At 41.5% G+C, this 20,717-nt stretch overlaps 1 protein-coding gene across 2 annotated transcripts in view; it reads left to right on the top strand.

Annotated features, from left to right (window-relative positions):
• The window catches only part of syt14a (synaptotagmin XIVa), a 133,495-nt gene that overhangs the window by 37,951 nt on the left and 74,827 nt on the right, over positions 1–20,717 (top strand). For both annotated transcript variants that reach the window (XM_021585679.2, XM_021585678.2), the window contains exon 2: positions 10,687–10,734. In XM_021585679.2, the coding sequence (XP_021441354.1) occupies positions 10,687–10,734 (48 nt within the window). The remainder of the gene's footprint in view (positions 1–10,686; positions 10,735–20,717) is intronic.

Genomic DNA, 20,717 nt, shown 5'->3' with positions numbered 1-20,717 from the left:
TTCTAAAATCTTCAAGTTAACAAACAGATCACTAACCATTTTGAATCCCACTGTACCTTCTCCACTATGCAATCTGGTTTCCGAGCTGGTCATGGGTGCACCTCAGCCACGCTCAAGGCCCTAAACGATATCATAACTGCCATCGATAGAGGACAGTACTGTGCAGCAGTCTTCATCGACCTGGCCAAGACTTTCGAATCTGTCTATCACCGCATTCTTATCGGCAGACTCAATAGCCTTTGTTTCTCAAATGACTGCTTCGCCTGGTTCACCAACTACTTCTCAGATAGATTTCAGTGTGTCAAATCGGAGGGCCTGTTGTCCGGACCTCTGGCAGTCTCAATGGGGGTGCCACAGGCTTCAATTCTCGGGCCGACTCTTTTCTCTGTATATATCAATGATGTCGCTCCTGCTGCTCGTGATACTCTGATCCTCCTCTACCCGTATGACAAACTTTCTGTATACATCTGGCCTTTCTTTGGACACTGTGTTAACAAACCTCCAAACAAGCTTCAATGCCATTCAACACTCCTTCCATGGCCTCCAACTGCTTTTAAACACTAGTAAAACTAAGTGCATGCTCTTCAACCAATTGCTGCCCGCACTCGCCCGCCCGACTAGCTTCACTACTCTGGATGGTTTTGACTTTAAATATGTGGACAACTACAAATACCTTTGTGTCTGGTTAGACTGTAAACTCTCCTTCCAGACTCACATAAAGCATCTCCAATCCAAAAGTAAATCTAGAATTGGCTTCCTATTTCACAACAAAGCCTCCTTCGCGAATGCTGCCAAACATACCCTCGTAAAACTGACTACCCTACCGATCCTGGACTTCGATGTCATTTTCAAAATAGCCCACAATACTCTACTCAGCTAATTGGATGTAGTCTATCTATGTTTAATCTTGGCCAGGTCGCAGTTGTAAATGAGAACTTGTTCTCAACTGGCCTACCTGGCGAAATAAAGGTAAAATAAAAAAATCTTTCATTCAGTGATTTGTGTATTTTCTCGTGAACATTGTGCCTTATTTTACGGTGGATATCAAGATTAATATCCTTGTGTTCGAGGCTCAAACATTTTACCTTTATGAATTTGTGCAATGTCAGACTCAAGTGCCTGTTAAGATGGATAGCAGTCCTTTTCCTCAAAATGCATAGGAAAAATTGTCAATGTTGACATGATGGATTTATTTTCACAATGCAGTCAATCAGAACACTGATCCCACAAGCTGATGTGCAAATTGACGGATATAATTTTCATTTTAAGTAAATACGATTTTTCCTGCAATGGAAATGCAATGAATGTATAGAATATGATTTAGTTATAGAATACTAAATTAGTAAAGTGGGCAACGAAATACACTTGACGAAATTGCACTGCCCTAAGCATGTAGTTGACCTACTCAGTGTGTGGTCACTCATTAACCCCCATGCACTGCACTCTTCATAGAATTTAAAAAGACTGTTTTAGGTGAGAAACATATTGCCTCACAGTAAGACTGGGATATGAATAGCCCTGAGAAGAGGAAATCTGGCCAGTCTATTACATTTCTATTACAGCAGTGCAATAGACTGTTTTCTCTGCTACCGCACGGCAAGCGGTACCGGAGCGCCAAGTCTAGGACCAAAATGCTCCTCAACAACTTCGGTCCCCAAGCCATTTGACTGCTGAACAATTCTTAAAAATCGACAAAATCAAAAATGTACAATCACCCCCCCCACCCCCTTTAATGGCTTTCAATATCAAGAGAGGCATATCAGAATTGGTAGCTAAATGTTTCAGGAATGATACAAAACAGCATTCTTCCCAGTTTATTATTGGTTTGTTTTCTATTTCATAGCTTTATCAAAAATGAATCTGAACGTCAATTGTCATAGATCAAGAAGATATTGCATTGTAGTAAATTCAAAAGTTTCAAATACTGGCTTTAACTATATAAAAAACCTGTTGGGCTACATGTTTTGTCCTCAAAACAGCAGTCAAATGTGCATCAAGTACCATTATTCCTTCTTGATAAAACACAGCAAACAGAGGACATAAGAAGGCACAGTGTGTGGGTGTATTGTTTTGGAAGGTGGGGTGTGTGTTTTTGTCTTTGGAAAAGTGTGGAGTTAAGTGAGTGAAAAAGGATAATGCTTGCACATGTGTGTCTAAGAGCAGGGGTTGTGAGAGAGAGCTTTCAATTTTATGCAAATATTTATAATAAATTATAAATGTAGTTTATAGTTTATATATCATGATCACCTAGGACTTGAAATTTGTTAATCAAATTTTTGCTCAAGTTTGCATGCCTTCTCAAACTGCTGCAAATGTATATGCATTCGCACATCAAGTCCTTTCTTGAGTTTGGCTTGGGGATGGAACAACTGTTGAACATCTGAGCTTGTGGTTGTTTGTGGGGGAAAGTGTGTATGAGTACAGTGGTTGCTCAACTAAAAGTTTTGTGATTATACTGCTTAGAGTTAATTTGTGGTTTAGTACGGTACCCTGCATCACTACTTCATTGCTCCAGACGAGGGGGAGTTAGAGCACTGATTATGCTTTTGGGTCCCAAGGTGCTACTGTGTCTGTAAAAATACACTTTATTTTTTTGTTACTACTTGTTAGTATTACTTACTAAAACTGTTGTTAAACAAAGGTTTTTATTCAAAGAGAAATTTAGTCTACAATTAGGGTGTGGAAATGTTAGGATTATTTTGCTCTTACTGTAGTACTGTAGCCTACTCCCAACCGGTCACGTTGTACAGTGCCTGAGAGTCACAGCGGTCTAAGACACTGCATCACAGTGCAAATTGTGTTGGTACAGATGCTGGTTCAATACCGTGCCGGCTGCGACAGGGAGACCCATTAGGTGATGGTAGGCTTTTGATTTATTTCCCTCTAAAAACAGAAATAAATCATTCTAAATAACAAACTGGCTTCATTTACAAATGAGTAACAATGTCTCACCCCATGTTCAAGAATGGCCTTTTTCTTGCTCACTTTGAAAACAAAATAATCTCCAAAATAGCATTATTTTTTAGAAGAAAGCTATTGTTATTATTATTAATTTAGAATTTTATAAAAGCCTCTAAAATAATCTAACATTATATTATTAACCCTGTTTTTCACCAGTTTAGCAGACTGAATTCTGCAAACAACATTTCTAGGATGGGCAATTAGCAGGACAATATATATTGGTCATGGCTCCCAAGTGGCACAGTTGTCTAAGGCGCTGCATCTCAGTGCAAGAGGCATCACTACAGTCCCTGGTTCGATTCCAGGCTGTATCGCATCCAGCCGTGATTGGGAGTCCCATAGGGCGGCACACAATTGGCCTAGCGTCCACCCTAACGGAAACCCTATCATGCTAGCTAGTCTCGGGGGTTAGCCTGGGAGAAGTTTCAGGGGAGACGGGTAGGATGAAAGTAACACAATGTAAACTGATTACCTGGAATAACATTTCAAAAAATTCTTAAGAACAGGCCAGAACTCCTCTAGTTCATATTTATTTTAGAATGTTAGCAAAATATCAAGAAATGATTTCATGTTTTAAAATTATGGAATTATTGGAATTATACTTTCATTGACTTGATGGATCAGTTTCTCACATAAGCTTCTATTGCCAGGTTAGTGGTTAAAAATATATATCTTTATTATTCTGGGGTGCAATTACCTTGTGTCAAGCCATGGAAATGTGATAAGCATGATGAGTTTGCCATTTGTGAAGAGAATAAAAACATGTAATATATCATGACACAAGGAGCATGCATGACAAGGACAGTTGAATTGCACCTAATTGGTAAGGCTAAGCATGAATAGTCATTGAACATGGTGAAAAACATCTACTACATTCCAATTAAAGTGAGATGAGAAAATTATGGTTCATTTAAATTTCTAACCTATAGCATTAATTATTCAAATCGACACAAACATGAAATTATGTCTGATAGTACATTTGTTGAAAATGACAAGCATTACAAACCTCAAACATGAAGGTAAGACATATAGTGTGCACTTTTCACTAGCTGTTACTTCTGTCCCAAGGCTGTTACTCCCGCCCACCATCAGGTACAAAAGTAACGTTGCGGTAGTTCTGTTCTCTGTCTATTTAATTTAAACTAGTTTACCGTAGAAATTAAATTACAGTTGCTAATGGTAGAGGACATACAGTGCCTTCTGAAAGTGTTACGTTACAGCCTTATTCTTAAATGGATTAAATCGTCTACAGACAATTCCCCATAATGACAAAGCAAAAACGGGTTTTTAGACATTTTTGCAAGTTCATATAAAAAAATACCCTCGTAAATGTCACACTTACATAAGTATTCAGACCCTTTACTCATTACTTTGATAAAGCACCTTTGGCAGCAATTACAGCTTAGAGTCTTCTTGGGTATGATGCTACAACCTTGGCACACCTGTATTTGGTGAGTTTCTCACATTCTTCTCTGCAGATCCTCTCAAGCTCTGTCAGGTTTTATGTGGAGCATTGCTGGGGAGCTATTTTCAGGTCTCTCCAGAGATGTTCGATCGGGTTCAAGTCTGGGCTCTGGCTGGGCCACTCAGGGACATTCAGAGACTTGTCCCAAAGCCACTCCTGCGTTGTCTTGGTTGTGTGCTTTGGGCCATTGCCCTGTTGGATGGTGTGAACCTTCGCCCCCAGTCTGAGGTCCTAAGTGTCTGGAGCAGGTTTATATCAAGGATCTTTCTGTACTTTGCTCCGTTCATCTTTCCCTCAATCCTGATTAGTCTCCCAGTCCCACCACCATGCTTCACAATAGGGATGTTGCCAGGTTTCCTCCAGATGTGACGCTTGGCATTCAGGCCAAAGAGTTCAATCTTGGTTTCATCACACCAGAGAATCTTGTTCTTCATGGCCTAAGAGTCTATAGGTGCCTTTTGGCAAACTCCCTGTGGGCTGTCATGTGCCTTTTTACTTAGGAGTGGCTTCCATCTGGCCACTCAATGGTTGTCCTTCTGGAAGTTTCTCCAATCTCCACAGAATAACTCTGGAGCTCTGTCAGAGTGACCATTGGGCTCTTGGTCACCTCCCTGACCAGGCCCTTATCCCCCAATTGGTCAGTTTGGCCAGGAGGCCAGCTCTAGGAAGAGTGTTGATGGTTCCAAACTTCTTCCATTTAAGAATGCTGGAGAACACTGTGTTCTTGGGGACCATCAATGCTGCAGAAATGTTTTGGTACCCTTCCTCTTCCCCAATTCCTTTGACCTCATGGCTTGGTGCTCTGTTATGCACATTCAACTGTGGGACCTTATATAGACAGGTGTGTGCCTTTCCAAATGATGTCCAATCAATTTAATTTACCACAGGTATACTCCAATGATGTTGTAGAAACATGTCAAGGATGATCAATGGAAACAGGATGTACCTGAGCTCAATTTCGAGTCTCATAGCAAAGTGTCTTAATACTTATGAAAAAAAGGTATTTCGTTTTTTTTTATTAATACATTTTCAAAAATGTCAACCTGTTTTGACTTCGTCAATATGGGGTATTGTGTGTAGATTGATATTTTTTTTATTTTTAAATACGTTTTAGAATAAGACTGGAATGTAATAAAATGTGGAATTTTCAAGGTGTATGAATATTTTCCAAATGCACTGTATTTAAGTTCTTTGTCATGAAATATGGTTTCTTTAGGTCTATTGATCTCTGAATGATCAGATTCTCCCCGACATGACAAAAGTTTACATACACTCTATGTATTTGGTAACATAGCCTTTAAATTGTTTAACTTGGGTCAAACATTTTGGGTAGCCTTCCACAAGCTTCCCACAATAAGTTGAGTAAATGTTGGCCCATTCCTCCTGACAGAGCTGTGGTAACTGAGTCAGGTTTGTAGACCTCGCTCACACACGCTATTTCAGTTCTGCCCACAAATCTTTTAAAGGATTGAGGTCAGGGCTTTGTGATGGCCACTCCAATACCTTGACTTTGTTGACCTTAAGCCATTCTTAAGTCCTTAAGCCAGGCGTTTGGAAATTACTCCCAAGGATGAACCAGACTTGTGGAGGTCTACAATTTTTTTTCTGAGGTCTTGGTTGATTTCTTTTGTTTTCCAATGATGTCAAGCAAAGAGGCTCTGGTTTTGAAGGTAGACCTTGAAATACATCCACAGGTACACCTCAAATGATGTCAATTAGCCTATCAGAAGCTTCTAAAGCTATGACATAATTTTTTAAATTTTCAAAGCTGTTTAAAGGCACAGTCAACTTAGTGTATGTAAACTTCTGACCCACTGGAATTGTGATACAGTGAATTATTAGTGAAATAATCTGTCTGTAAACAATTGTTGGAAAAATTACTTGTATCTTGCACAAAGTAGATGTCCTAACTGACTTGCCAAAACTATAGTTTGTTAACAAGAAATGTGTGGAGTGGTTGAAATACAAGTTTTAATGACTCCAACCTAAGTGTATGTAACCTTCTTACTTTAACTGTGTTTCATAATTGCTTTGTGCTGAAAGTATAAAAAATATGGTCGATTTGCAATCCTGGGCCTGTATCCACAAAGCATCTCAGAAAAGATCCTAGGAATCATGTTAATACCTGTTTTAAGACAAAAAACACTCCCAGCTCAGAGTAGGTTTTATGATGATGTCAAGACACTGCCCAGACAAAAACTCTTGAGCCAGGAGTAAAATCAACTCATAAAAGTTTCTTAGCTGGTAATCACAACAGTTTAAGGTACCACAAAGGAAAGATATTGATGACACTCATTGACATGGTTGCAAATGATGGGCAATAACCAATCAAGATGAGGCCAGCTGTGAACTCTATGCTGGGCCAGAATACCGCATTTGGAGTCCCGGGGCACAGACCTCTGGAGGCTCATCTCATGCTTTTGTTCACAGATATTTTTTTTTCCAGTTTTAAAACAAATTTCCAGAAATTTTGCTATCACATGCGTATGCCTAATATGTTGGCATTCATAATAATTTTTTGTTCAAATTCTGGTATTTTAAATAGCATGACAGGCATATGGTACTGAATTGTTGTTAAAAGCGGAATTTTTATTACCGTTATATCAGTGTTTCCCAAACTCGGTCCTCGAAACCCCAAGATTGCACGTTTGATTATTTCATTATTTGAATCAGTAGTGCTAGGCCAAAAAAACAAAACGTGCACCCCATGGGGGTTCCGAGGACCACGTTTGGGGAAACCCTGCGTTATATTAACACACACATCACTCCCGTTCAACAACTCTCTAAATAGCTTCTGGCACAGTAGGCATCAAATAACTTGATGATAATATTGCATAAAATATTTTAAAGGTATCATTAATCACTGAATGCATATGCTTTAAATGCTGTCAATTGCCCAACTTATAGGCATGCCCAATTTAGGCATCTTTTTTAACAACGTGATATTGCGCTCCAAAGGGATAACTTGAAATAACATGATGTACGGTGCCTTGCAAAAGTTTTCATCCCCCTTGGCGTTTTTCCAATTTTGTTGCATTACAACCTGTAATTTAAATGGATTTTTATTTCAATTTCATATAATGGAGATACACAAAATAGTCCAAATTGGTGAAGTTAAAAAAATAACTTAAGTAAATAAAACTGAAAAATGGTGTGTGCATATGTTTTCACCCCCATTGCTATGAAGCCTCTAAATAATATCTGGTGAAACCAATTACCTTCAGAAGTAACATAATTAGTTAGATTGTACACAGGTGGACTTTATTTAAGTGTCACATGATCTGTCACATGATCTCAGTATATATAAAACTGTTCTGAAAAGCCCCAGAGTCTGCAACACCACCAAGCAAGCGGCACCATGAAGACCAAGGAGCTCTCCAAACAGGTCAGGGACAAAGTTCTGGAGAAGTACAGATAAGGGTTGGGTTATAAAAAAATACCAGAAACTTTGAACATCCCACGGAGCACCATTTAAATCCATTATAAAAAAATGGAAAGAATATGGCGCCACAACAAACCTGCCAAGAGAGGACCACTTTAAGCCGTACACGCCACAGAGCTGGGCTTTACGGAAGAGTGTCCAGAAAAAAAGCCATTGCTTAAAGAAAAAAATAAGCAAACCCATTTGGTGTTCTCCAAAGGCATGTGGGAGTCTCTCCAAACATATGGAAGAAGGTACTCAGGTCAGTTGAGACTAAAATTGAGCTTTTTGGCAATCAAGAAAACGCTATGGCTGGTGCAAACCCAACACCTCTCATCACTCCGAGAACACCATCCACACAGTGTATCATGGTGGTGGCAGCATCATGCTCTGGGGATGTTTTTCATCGGCAGGGACTGGAAAAATGGTCAGAATTGAAGGAATGATGGATGGCGCTAATACAGGGAAATTCTTGATGGAAACCTGTTTCAGTTTTCTAGAGATTTGAGACTGGGACGGAGGTTCACCTTCCAGCAGGACAATGACCCTAAGCATACTGCTAAAGCAACACTCGAGTGATTTAAGGGAAACATTTAAATGTCTTGGAATGGCCTAGTCAAAGCCCAGACTTCAATCCAATTGAGAAAATGTGGTATTACTTAAAGATTGCTGTTCCCCAGCGGTACCCATCCAACTTGAAGGAGCTGGAGCAGTTTTGCCTTGAAGAATGGGCAAAAATTCCAGTGGCTAGATGTTTCAAGTTCATAGAGACATACCCCAAGAGACTGGCAGCTGTAATTGCTGCTAAAGGTGGCTCTACAAATTATTCACTTGGGTGGGGGGGGGGGGGGGGAATAGTTATGCATGCTCAAGTTTGTGCGTTTTTTGTCTTATTTCTTGTTTTTTTCTCAATTAAAAATATTTGGATCTTCGAAGTGTTGTGTAAATCAGTTGATACAAACCACCAAAAAATCTAATTTAATTCCAGGTTGTAAGGCAACAAAATAGGAAAAATGCCAAGGGGGGTTAATACTTTCGCACGCCACTGTATGCTAATGAAATAATCAAAAGAAAAATATATTTTATTATTAATTTGCCGACAGTAGTTGTTATAAGTATTTAGGCATAGGCCTTTCATGTGAGTTAGGCCTCATGTAAAAATTGTCAAAAGTGCAAGAGATACTGTTGCATGTAGGCCATGTCTAGATTATCATACAGATATATCAAAAAAAAAAAAATCAACTCAAAAGAAAATGACAGTCTATGGCACAGGAACCACTGACTCGCTGCCTTTTTCTATAATCATTGCACCTGCTGGTAATGCTTAACTGGTTGGGACAGCTCTTGAGGTCTCTATCTGTCAAATTATATGTTTGACTCTTATGACTAAGGAGGCTTCCCACTGGTCACCAACTGGTTGAATCAATGTTATTTCAATGTAATTTGTCAACGTATTGTGACATGTAATCTGTGCTGTAAATACAGTGGGGCAAAAAAGTGTTTAGTCAACCATCAATTGTGCAAGTTCTCCCACTTAAAAAGATGAGAAGAGACCTGTAATTTTCATCATAGGTACACTTCAACTATGACAGACAAAATGAGAAAAAAAATCCAGAAAATCACATTGTAGGATTTTTTATGAATTTATTTGCAAATTATGGTGGAAAATAAGTACTGGACTAAAGCATCCGCCAACTCCTGGACAGTCTGTGGTGCAACGTGGCGTTGGTGGATGGAGCGAGACATGATGTCCCAGATGTGCTCAATTTGATTCAGGTCTGGGGAACGGGCGGGCCAGTCCATAGCATCAATGCCTTCCTCTTGCAAGAACTGCTGACACACTCCAGCCACATGAGGTCTAGCATTGTCTTGCATTAGGAGGAACCCAGGGCCAACCGGACCAGCATATGGTCTCACAGGGGGTCTGAGGATCTCATCTCGGTACCTAATGGCAGTCAGGCTACCTCTGGCGAGCACATGGAGGGCTGTGCGGCCCCCCAAAGAAATGCCACCCCACACCATGACTGACCCACCGCCAAACCGGTCATGCTGGAGGATGTTGCAGGCAGCAGAACGTACTCCACGGCGTCTCCAGACTCTGTCACGTCTGTCATGTGCTCAGTGTGAACCTGTTTTCATCTGTGAAGAGCACAGGGCGCCAGTGGCGAATTTGCCAATCTTGGTGTTCTCTGGCAAATGCCAAACGTCCTGCACGGTGTTGGGCTGTAAGCACAACCCCCCCCACCCCCCCACCTGTGGACGTCGGGCCCTCATACCACCCTCATGGAGTCTTGTTTTTTGCACAACAGCATGTGAAATGTATTGTCAATCAGTGTTGCTTTCTAAGTGGACAGTTTGATTTCACAGAAGTGTGATTGACTTGGAGTTACATTGTGTTGTTTAAGTGTTCCCTTAGTTTTTTTGAGCAGTGTATTTAGTGATATTGAATTATGTTTGGTTGTCAACGCAACTAAATATCAATATCAAGGAAATGTATCTTCTGCTTGCATTGACAACCAAACACAATTCAATATCACTTTTGAAATACAAGAAATAGCCTATTAAGTTAACAATGACATGTAAAATGCCACACATTATTGTCAATATTGTTTAGTCATGTGGAATTACAACAGATATAAAAGTTCCATATGCGTGTTTGACCGCATTTCTGTTGTCTTGTGTATTCCCTCTCTTCTTGTGAAATCCAGATTTTTGTCAGCATATCTGTGTCATTGACTCCTACCTACCCTGTTGTTTTTATTGTATATCCATGTATGGTTATTATTTGTTTGTCTTCCATTATGCGTTACAGGCCATTTAAAATGCATTGTCTTTCCAGGTGGTGAGCGCAACTGCGGAGTACATGAGCTCATCTGCATCAGAAAAGGTAGGGGCACTCCCCACCTCACCTCCCTGTACCACAACCATTCCCATGAATCACTGTATAATGTCTGGTCATGTTGTCGATGTCGAAAATCCACCTGTTTCACTGTTTATTGCCTTCTTTTATGGTCCATTTGTCTGGTTCTATTTGTTTTGCTTTACCAAGAAAAACTTGGTGTTTCCTTGTGCCTGTCCTGTGTGTGTTCGGCCTCCTCGCCCTGGTTTTTTGTTTGTTCTTGTTTTGTTTTAGAAGATAATGAAGAGAGAAGGTTTTAGTGGTTTGAGGTGAGAGGTTGGGGTTAACCAGGAAATAAATAAGCCTCCTAAACATCACATATGGTGTAACAATGGGCCTATAACAGGGGTCAACAACCTTTTCTAGCATGACAGCTACTGCAACAAGTACTTTTTTAAAAAATGAAACGTTGCAAGCTCCACATTTTCTGCTTTCAAATAGGCACATTCTTAATAAACAACTCCAGGGGGCCCTATAAAATCTGTTTTAATTTTTTTAATCTGTCTTAGTTTTCCTGGGTTCAGATTTTTTTGTTTGTTTTCACTTTCAAAATTACAATTATTTATATAGAATTAATACAATTGGATGTTCTGAGTCCATGTCAATGCTTAAATCACAGCAAAATAAAAATGTTTAGGTCTGAAAAAACTAAGATTTTTTCATGGGTAATTTCTCTTTAATTCAATTGTGCACCTAGGGAGAGTGGGATGTGCTTGGCTAGTGATGTTTCTGTACTGCACATGTAATGGCAGAGTTTGCGAAACAAAGGCCCACCAGATTGATACAAATAATCATGCTATCATTCTGTCAGGTAGGCCTAATTTGCTGTTAACATTTAATAGAAAGATAATGTTTTGGGCAAAGCCTGTATGCCCACAAGATGGTTATCTTTAGCATTGCTAACTGCCTACACAAAGTGATAGCAATATTGCTGTAAATTAATTGGCATACTGTATATTGTGTTACGTCTGGCTTTTTAAGCCAATTGTGGCTAACTAGGTGTGGGATAATATCAATGATGCTTTGATTGGATAGAAGCTGGGAGGTTGCAGTGTCTGACATTTGTGAGATTTGTTTATGACAGTTTGCGGTGGAACACGTATGTACTTCCATAATTGTATGGCGAGCTACTCATAGGTGGGCTGTGAGCTACTGGTAGCTTGGGATCAACCTGTTGGAGACCCCTGGTCTAGAGTGTTAGTTGGCATGATTATATTAAAAAAATGCCCTGTTGTGGTGTTAACCACACAAGACTGCCATCTTAAAACTTGATCTACGTTCCCTATTGTTCTACGTCCCATATGTCTGACTTGTTGCATCAACTAAAGGCATTAAAAGATTGACATTTGGACTGTTAACAAATATTTAAAAAACATACAGTGCCTTGCGAAAGTATTCGGCCCCCTTGAACTTTGCGACCTTTTGCCACATTTCAGGCTTCAAACATAAAGATATAAAACTGTATTTTTTTGTGAAGAATCAACAACAAGTGGGACACAATCATGAAGTGGAACGACATTTATTGGATATTTCAAACTTTTTTAACAAATCAAAAACTGAAAAATTGGGCGTGCAAAATTATTCAGCCCCTTTACTTTCAGTGCAGCAAACTCTCTCCAGAAGTTCAGTGAGGATCTCTGAATTATCCAATGTTGACCTAAATGACTAATGATGATAAATACAATCCACCTGTGTGTAATCAAGTCTCCGTATAAATGCACCTGCACTGTGATAGTCTCAGAGGTCCGTTAAAAGCGCAGAGAGCATCATGAAGAACAAGGAACACACCAGGCAGGTCCGAGATACTGTTGTGAAGAAGTTTAAAGCCGGATTTGGATACAAAAAGATTTCCCAAGCTTTAAATATCCCAAGGAGCACTGTGCAAGCGATAATATTGAAATGGAAGGAGTATCAGACCACTGCAAATCTACCAAGACCTGGCCGTCCCTCTAAACTTTCAGCTCATACAAGGAGAAGACTGATCAGAGATGCAGCCAAGAGGCCCATGATCACTCTGGATGAACTGCAGAGATCTACAGCTGAGGTGGGAGACTCTGTCCATAGGACAACAATCAGTCATATATTGCACAAATCTGGCCTTTATGGAAGAGTGGCAAGAAGAAAGCCATTTCTTAAAGATATCCATAAAAGTGTCGTTTAAAGTTTGCCACAAGCCACCTGGGAGACACACCAAACATGTGGAAGAAGGTGCTCTGGTCAGATGAAACCAAAAACTTTTTGGCAACAATGCAAAACTTTATGTTTGGCGTAAAAGCAACACAGCTGAACACACCATCCCCACTGTCAAACACGGTGGTGGCAGCATCATGGTTTGGGCCTGCTTTTCTTCAGCAGGGACAGGGAAGATGGTTAAAATTGATTGGAAGATGGATGGAGCCAAATACAGGACCATTCTGGAAGAAAACCGGATGGAGTCTGCAAAAGACCTGAGACTGGGACGGAGATTTGTCTTCCAACAAGACAATGATCCAAAACATAAAGCAAAATCTACAATGGAATGGTTCAAAAATAAACATATCCAGGTGTTAGAATGGCCAAGTCAAAGTCCAGACCTGAATCCAATCGAGAATCTGTGGAAAGAACTGAAAACTGCTGTTCACAAATGCTCTCCATCCAACCTCACTGAGCTCGAGCTGTTTTGCAAGGAGGAATGGGAAAAAATTTCAGTCTCTCGATGTGCAAAACTGATAGAGACATACCCCAAGCGACTTACAGCTGTAATCGCAGCAAAAGGTGGCGCTACAAAGTATTAACTTAAGGGGGCTGAATAATTCCGGCTTTAAACTTCTTCACAACAGTATCTCGGACCTGCCTGGTGTGTTCCTTGTTCTTCATGATGCTCTCTGCGCTTTTAACGGACCTCTGAGACTATCACAGTGCAGGTGCATTTATACGGAGACTTGATTACACACAGGTGGATTGTATTTATCATCATTAGTCATTTAGGTCAACATTGGATAATTCAGAGATCCTCACTGAACTTCTGGAGAGAGTTTGCTGCACTGAAAGTAAAGGGGCTGAATAATTTTGCACGCCCAATTTTTCAGTTTTTGATTTGTTAAAAAAGTTTGAAATATCCAATAAATGTCGTTCCACTTCATGATTGTGTCCCACTTGTTGTTGATTCTTCACAAAAAAATACAGTTTTATATCTTTATGTTTGAAGCCTGAAATGTGGCAAAAGGTTGCAAAGTTCAAGGGGGCCGAATACTTTCGCAAGGCACTGTAAGTCCACCCTAGCGATGCTGAAATACAGTAGTTAGCATAGCAGCAGGCGCTTTGATGCTCCTGATTCTAGCTCATCAGTTGCATTGACCCTGTTGTCTGAGTGTGTTAGAACATACCCAATTGATTTTTTTCCATGATGCAGAAAAGAGCTGGAGTCCCATACAGCAGTTCACACCCAATATGGTCTGATAGGTGGAGTACTGTATGTAGCACATGTGGCACTCGAGTGGCGCAGCAGTCTATGGCACTGAATCTCAGCGCTAGAGGCGTCACTGGTTCGATTCCAGGATGTATCACAACCGGACGTGATTGGGAGTCCCATAGGGCGGCGCACAATTAGCCCAGCATCGTCCGGGTTATTGTTTGGCTGGGGTAGGCCGTCATTGTAAATAAGAATTAGTTCTTAAATGGCTTGCCTAGTTAAATAAAGGTTAAAGAAGTAAAAACATGTAAACCTGTACACACATCAAATGTTTTTGCTTTGCTCAGTCTCATCTGGCAGTTTTGAAGGTGATTGATAAGATTCCTATGCAGTTTCTAAATAGCTGTCCTCTACTCAGTCGTGCAGGGCAGGTGGGGCAAACCACATTTTTAGATTTTTTTGGGGGGGGGGCTTCGTACATGTCACATCAGTTTGCAAACAATGTAAAAAAATATATATCATTGAGTTAATAAAGTCACATACAAACATGGTCTCTTTTTTGTTTTCTTGAGTAAGGCAGCTCCAAAATGCAGGTGTTTCAGCCTAGCTCAGTGCTTTCTGTGGTGGTGGGGCAAGCCAGCAGAAAATACGGAGCGTTGCCCCATGATTGGCTGTGTTCTGTCACTCATGGGGACACTACGTGACCGCCAAGGGTAGAGCTACAAAATTTAAGCCCCTTGGGTGCTGCCATAGAGTTACATTAGAAGTGCCCATCCAAGAAGGCTCAAGGTCATTGGCGACAGATAAAATGATGTAAAATCACATTACATCTACAGTAGCTTTGATTGGACTAATCAACATCATAGCTTTCAATATCTTAGCTAGCAGTCATCATCATGAATCAAGTTGACAATGTCCTGGCAAGTCCTTTTCAAATCAAATCAAATTTTATTTGTCACATACACATGGTTAGCAGATGTTAATGCGAGTGTAGCGAAATGCTTGTGCTTCTAGTTCCGACAATGCAGTAATAACAAGTAATCTAACTAACAATTCCAAAACTACTGTCTTGTACACAGTGTAAGGGGATAAAGAATATGTACATAAGGATATATGAATGAGTGATGGTACAAATCAAATCAAATCAAATTTATTTATATAGCCCTTCGTACATCAGCTGATATCTCAAAGTGCTGTACAGAAACCCAGCCTAAAACCCCAAACAGCAAGCAATGCAGGTGTAGAAGCACGGTGGCTAGGAAAAACTCCCTAGAAAGGCCAAAACCTAGGAAGAAACCTAGAGAGGAACCAGGCTATGTGGGGTGGCCAGTCCTCTTCTGGCTGTGCCGGGTGGAGATTATAACAAAACATGGTCAAGATGTTCAAATGTTCATAAATGACCAGCATGGTCGAATAATAATAAGGCAGAATAGTTGAAACTGGAGCAGCAGCACAGTCAGGTGGACTGGGGACAGCAAGGAGTCATCATGTCAGGTATTCCTGGGGCATGGTCCTAGGGCTCAGGTCAGTTGAAACTGGAGCAGCAGCACAGCCAGGTGGACTGGGGACAGCAAGGAGTCATCATGTCAGGTAGTCCTGGGGCATGGTCCTAGGGCTCAGGTCCTCCGAGAGAGAGAAAGAGAGAAGGAGAGAATTAGAGAACGCACACTTAGATTCACACAGGACACCAAATAGGACAGGAGAAGTACTCCAGATATAACAAACTGACCCTAGCCCCCCGACACATAAACTACTGCAGCATAAATACTGGAGGCTGAGACAGGAGGGGTCAGGAGACACTGTGGCCCACTCCGAGGACACCCCCGGACAGGGCCAAACAGGAAGGATATAACCCCACCCACTTTGCCAAAGCACAGCCCCCACACCACTAGAGGGATATCTTCAACCACCAACTTACCATCCTGAGACAAGGCTGAGTATAGCCCACAAAGACCTCCGCCACGGCACAACCCAAGGGGGGGCGCCAACCCAGACAGGATGACCACATCAGTGACTCAACCCACTCAGGTGACGCACCCCCTCCAGGGACGGCATGAGAGAGCCCCAGTAAAGCCAGTGACTCAGCCCCTGTAATAGGGTTAGAGGCAGAGAATCCCAGTGGAAAGAGGGGAACCGGCCATGCAAAGACAGCAAGGGCGGTTCGTTGCTCCAGAGCCTTTCCGTTCACCCTCCCACTCCTGGGCCAGACTACACTCAATCATATGACCCACTGAAGAGATGAGTCTTCAGTAGAGACTTAAAGGTTGAGACCAAGTTTGCGTCTCTGACATGGGTAGGCAGACCGTTCCATAAAAATGGAGCTCTATAGGAGAAAGCCCTGCCTCCAGCTGTTTGCTTAAAAATTCTAGGGACAATTAGGAGGCCTGCGTCTTGTGACCGTAGCGTACGTGTAGGTATGTACGGCAGGACCAAATCAGAGAGATAGGTAGGAGCAAGCCCATGTAATGCTTTGTAGGTTAGCAGTAAAACCTTGAAATCAGCCCTTGCTTTGACAGGAAGCCAGTGTAGAGAGGCTAGCACTGGAGTAATATGATCAATTTTTTTGGTTCTAGTCAGGATTCTAGCAGCCGTATTTAGCACTAACTGAAGTTTATTTAGTGCTTTATCCGGGTAGCCGGAAAGTAGAGCATTGCAGTAGTCTAACCTAGAAGTGACAAAAGCATGGATTAATTTTTCTGCATCATTTTTGGACAGAAAGTTTCTGATTTTTGCAATGTTACGTAGATGGAAAAAAGCTGTCCTTGAAATGGTCTTGATATGTTCTTCAAAAGAGAGATCAGGGTCCAGAGTAACGCCGAGGTCCTTCACAGTTTTATTTGAGACGACTGTACAACCATTAAGATTAATTGTCAGATTCAACAGAAGATATCTTTGTTTCTTGGGACGTAGAACAAGCATCTCTGTTTTGTCAGAGTTTAAAAGTAGAAAGTTTGCAGCCATCCACTTCCTTATGTCTGAAACACATTCTTCTAGCAAGGGCAATTTTGGGGCTTCACCATGTTTAATTGAGATGTACAGCTGTGTGTCATCCGCATAGCAGTGAAAGTTAACATTATGTTTTCGAATAACATCCCCAAGAGGTAAAATATATAGTGAAAACAATAGTGGTCCTAAAACGGAACCTTGAGGAACACCGAAATTTACAGTTGATTTGTCAGAGGACAAACCATTCACAGAGACAAACTGATATCTTTCCGACAGATAAGATCTAAACCAGGCCAGAACTTGTCCGTGTAGACCAATTTGGGTTTCCATTCTCTCCAAAAGAATGTGGTGATCGATGGTATCAAAAGCAGCACTAAGGACTAGGAGCACGAGGACAGATGCAGAGCCTCGGTCCGATGTCATTAAAATGTCATTTACCACCTTCACAAGTGCCGTCTCAGTGCTATGATGGGGTCTAAAACCAGACTGAAGCATTTCGTATACATTGTTTGTCTTCAGGAAGGCAGTGAGTTGTTGCGCAACAGCCTTTTCTAAAATTTTTGAGAGGAATGGAAGATTCGATATAGGCCGATAGTTTTTTATATTTTCTGGGTCAAGGTTTGGCTTTTTCAAGAGAGGCTTTATTACTGCCACTTTTAGTGAGTTTGGTACACATCCGGTGGATAGAGAGCCGTTTATTATGTTCAACATAGGAGGGCCAAGCACAGGAAGCAGCTCTTTCAGTAGTTTAGTTGGAATAGGGTCCAGTATGCAGCTTGAAGGTTTAGAGGCCATGATTATTTTCATCATTGTGTCAAGAGATATAGTACTAAAACACTTGAGCGTCTCTCTTGATCCTAGGTCCTGGCAGAGTTGTGCAGACTCAGGACAACTGAGCTTTGAAGGAATACGCAGATTTAAGGAGGAGTCCGTAATTTGCTTTCTAATAATCATAATCTTTTCTTCAAAGAAGTTCATGAATTTATCACTGCTAAAGTGAAAGTCATCCTCTCTTGGGGAATGCTGCTTTTTAGTTAGCTTTGCGACAGTATCAAAAAGGAATTTTGGATTGTTCTTATTTTCCTCAATTAAGTTAGAAAAATAGGATGATCGAGCAGCAGTAAGGGCTCTTCGGTACTGCACGGTACTGTCTTTCCAAGCTAGTCGGAAGACTTCCAGTTTGGTGTGGCGCCATTTCCGTTCCAATTTTCTGGAAGCTTGCTTCAGAGCTCGGGTATTTTCTGTGTACCAGGGAGCTAGTTTCTTATGAGAAATGTTTTTAGTTTTTAGGGGTGCAACTGCATCTAGGGTATTGCGCAAGGTTAAGTTGAGTTCCTCAGTTAGGTGGTTAACTGATTTTTGTCCTCTGGCGTCCTTGGGTAGACAGAGGGAATCTGGAAGGACATCAAGGAATCTTTGTGTTGTCTGTGAATTTATAGCACGACTTTTGATGATCCTTGGTTGGGGTCTGAGCAGATTATTTGTTGCAATTGCAAACGTAATAAAATGGTGGTCCGATAGTCCAGGATTATGAGGAAAAACATTAAGATCCACAACATTTATTCCATGGGACAAAATAAGGTCCAGCGTATGACTGTGACAGTGAGTGGGTCCAGAGACATGTTGGACAAAACCCACTGAGTCGATGATGGCTCCGAAAGCCTTTTGGAGTGGGTCTGTGGACTTTTCCATGTGAATATTAAAGTCACCAAAGATTAGAATATTATCCGCTATGACTACAAGGTCCGATAGGAATTCAGGGAACTCAGTGAGGAACGCTGTATATGGCCCAGGAGGCCTGTAAACAGTAGCTATAAAAAGTGATTGAGTAGGCTGCATAGATTTCATGACTAGAAGCTCAAAAGACGAAAATGTCATTTTTTTTTTTTGTAAATTGAAATTTGCTATCGTAAATGTTAGCAACACCTCCGCCTTTGCGGGATGCACGGGGGATATGGTCACTAGTGTAGCCAGGAGGTGAGGCCTCATTTAACACAGTAAATTCATCAGGCTTAAGCCATGTTTCAGTCAGGCCAATCACATCAAGATTATGATCAGTGATTAGTTCATTGACTATAATTGCCTTTGAAGTAAGAGATCTAACATTAAGTAGCCCTATTTTGAGATGTGAGGTATCATGATCTCTTTCAATAATGACAGGAATGGAGGTGGTCTTTATCCTAGTGAGATTGCTAAGGCGAACACCGCCATGTTTAGTTTTGCCTAACCTAGGTCGAGGCACAGACACGGTCTCAATGGTGATAGCTGAGCTGACTACACTGACTGTGCTAGTGGCAGACTCCACTATGCTGGCAGGCTGGCTAACAGCCTGCTGCCTGGCCTGCACCCTATTTCATTGTGGAGCTAGAGGAGTTAGAGCCCTGTCTATGTTGGTAGATAAAATGAGAGCACCCCTCCAGCTAGGATGGAGTCCGTCACTCCTCAGCAGGTCAGGCTTGGTCCTGTTTATGGGTGAGTCCCAGAAAGAGGGCCAATTATCTACAAATTCTATCTTTTGGGAGGGGCAGAAAACAGTTTTCAACCAGCGATTGAGTTGTGAGACTCTGCTGTAGAGCTCATCACTCCCCCTAACTGGGAGGGGGCCAGAGACAATTACTCGATGCCGACACATCTTTCTAGCTGATTTACACGCAGAAGCTATGTTGCGCTTGGTGATCTCTGACTGTTTCATCCTAACATCGTTGGTGCCGACGTGGATAACAATATCTCTATACTCTCTACACTCGCCAGTTTTAGGTTTAGCCAGCACCATCTTCAGATTAGCCTTAACGTCGGTAGCCCTGCCCCCTGGTAAACAGTTTATGATCGCTGGATGATTGGTTTTAAGTCTAATACTGCGGGTAATGGAGTCGCCAATGACTAGAGTTTTCAATTTGTCAGAGCTAATGGTGGGAAGCTTCGGCGTCTCAGACCCCGTAACGGGAGGAGTAGAGACCAGAGAAGACTCGGCCTCTGACTCCGACCCGCTGCTTAATGGGGAAAACCGGTTGAAAGTTTCTGTCGGCTGAATGAGCGACACCGGTTGAGCGTTCCTACAGCATTTCCTTCCAGAAACCGTGAGAAAGTTGTCCGGCTGCGGGGACTGTGCCAGGGGATTTATACTACTATCTGTACTTACTGGTGGCACAGACGCGGTTTCATCCTTTCCTACACTGAAATTACCCTTGCCTAGCGATTGCGTCTGAAGCTGGGCTTGTAGCACAGCTATCCTCGCCGTAAGGCGAGTACAGCGACTGCAATTAGAAGGCATCATGTTAATGTTACTACTTAGCTTCGGCTGTTGGAGATCCTGACGAACCGTGTCCAGATAAAGCGTCCGGAGTGAAAAAGTTGAGTAGGAAAAAACACAAATATAAACGGTAATTAAAAAGTAAAAACCGTAAATTTGTCAGGTAGCAAAACAGGTTGGCAACAAAACGCACAGCAACTCGAAAACAAGTCTGCAAGTCGTGACCGGAAATGACGTCAGAGGAAATCAGAGCAGCATAGGCAAGATGGTATCGAGTACAGTATGTACAAATGAGCATAGTTTAAAGTGGCTAGTGATACATGTATTACATAAGGATACAGTCGATGATATAGAGTACAGTATATACGTATGCATATGAGATGA

The sequence above is a fragment of the Oncorhynchus mykiss genome, chromosome 26 (assembly GCF_013265735.2).
Source record: "Oncorhynchus mykiss isolate Arlee chromosome 26, USDA_OmykA_1.1, whole genome shotgun sequence".
Lineage (NCBI taxonomy): Eukaryota > Metazoa > Chordata > Actinopteri > Salmoniformes > Salmonidae > Oncorhynchus > Oncorhynchus mykiss.
This window is presented reverse-complemented; position numbering and strand designations above follow the sequence as displayed.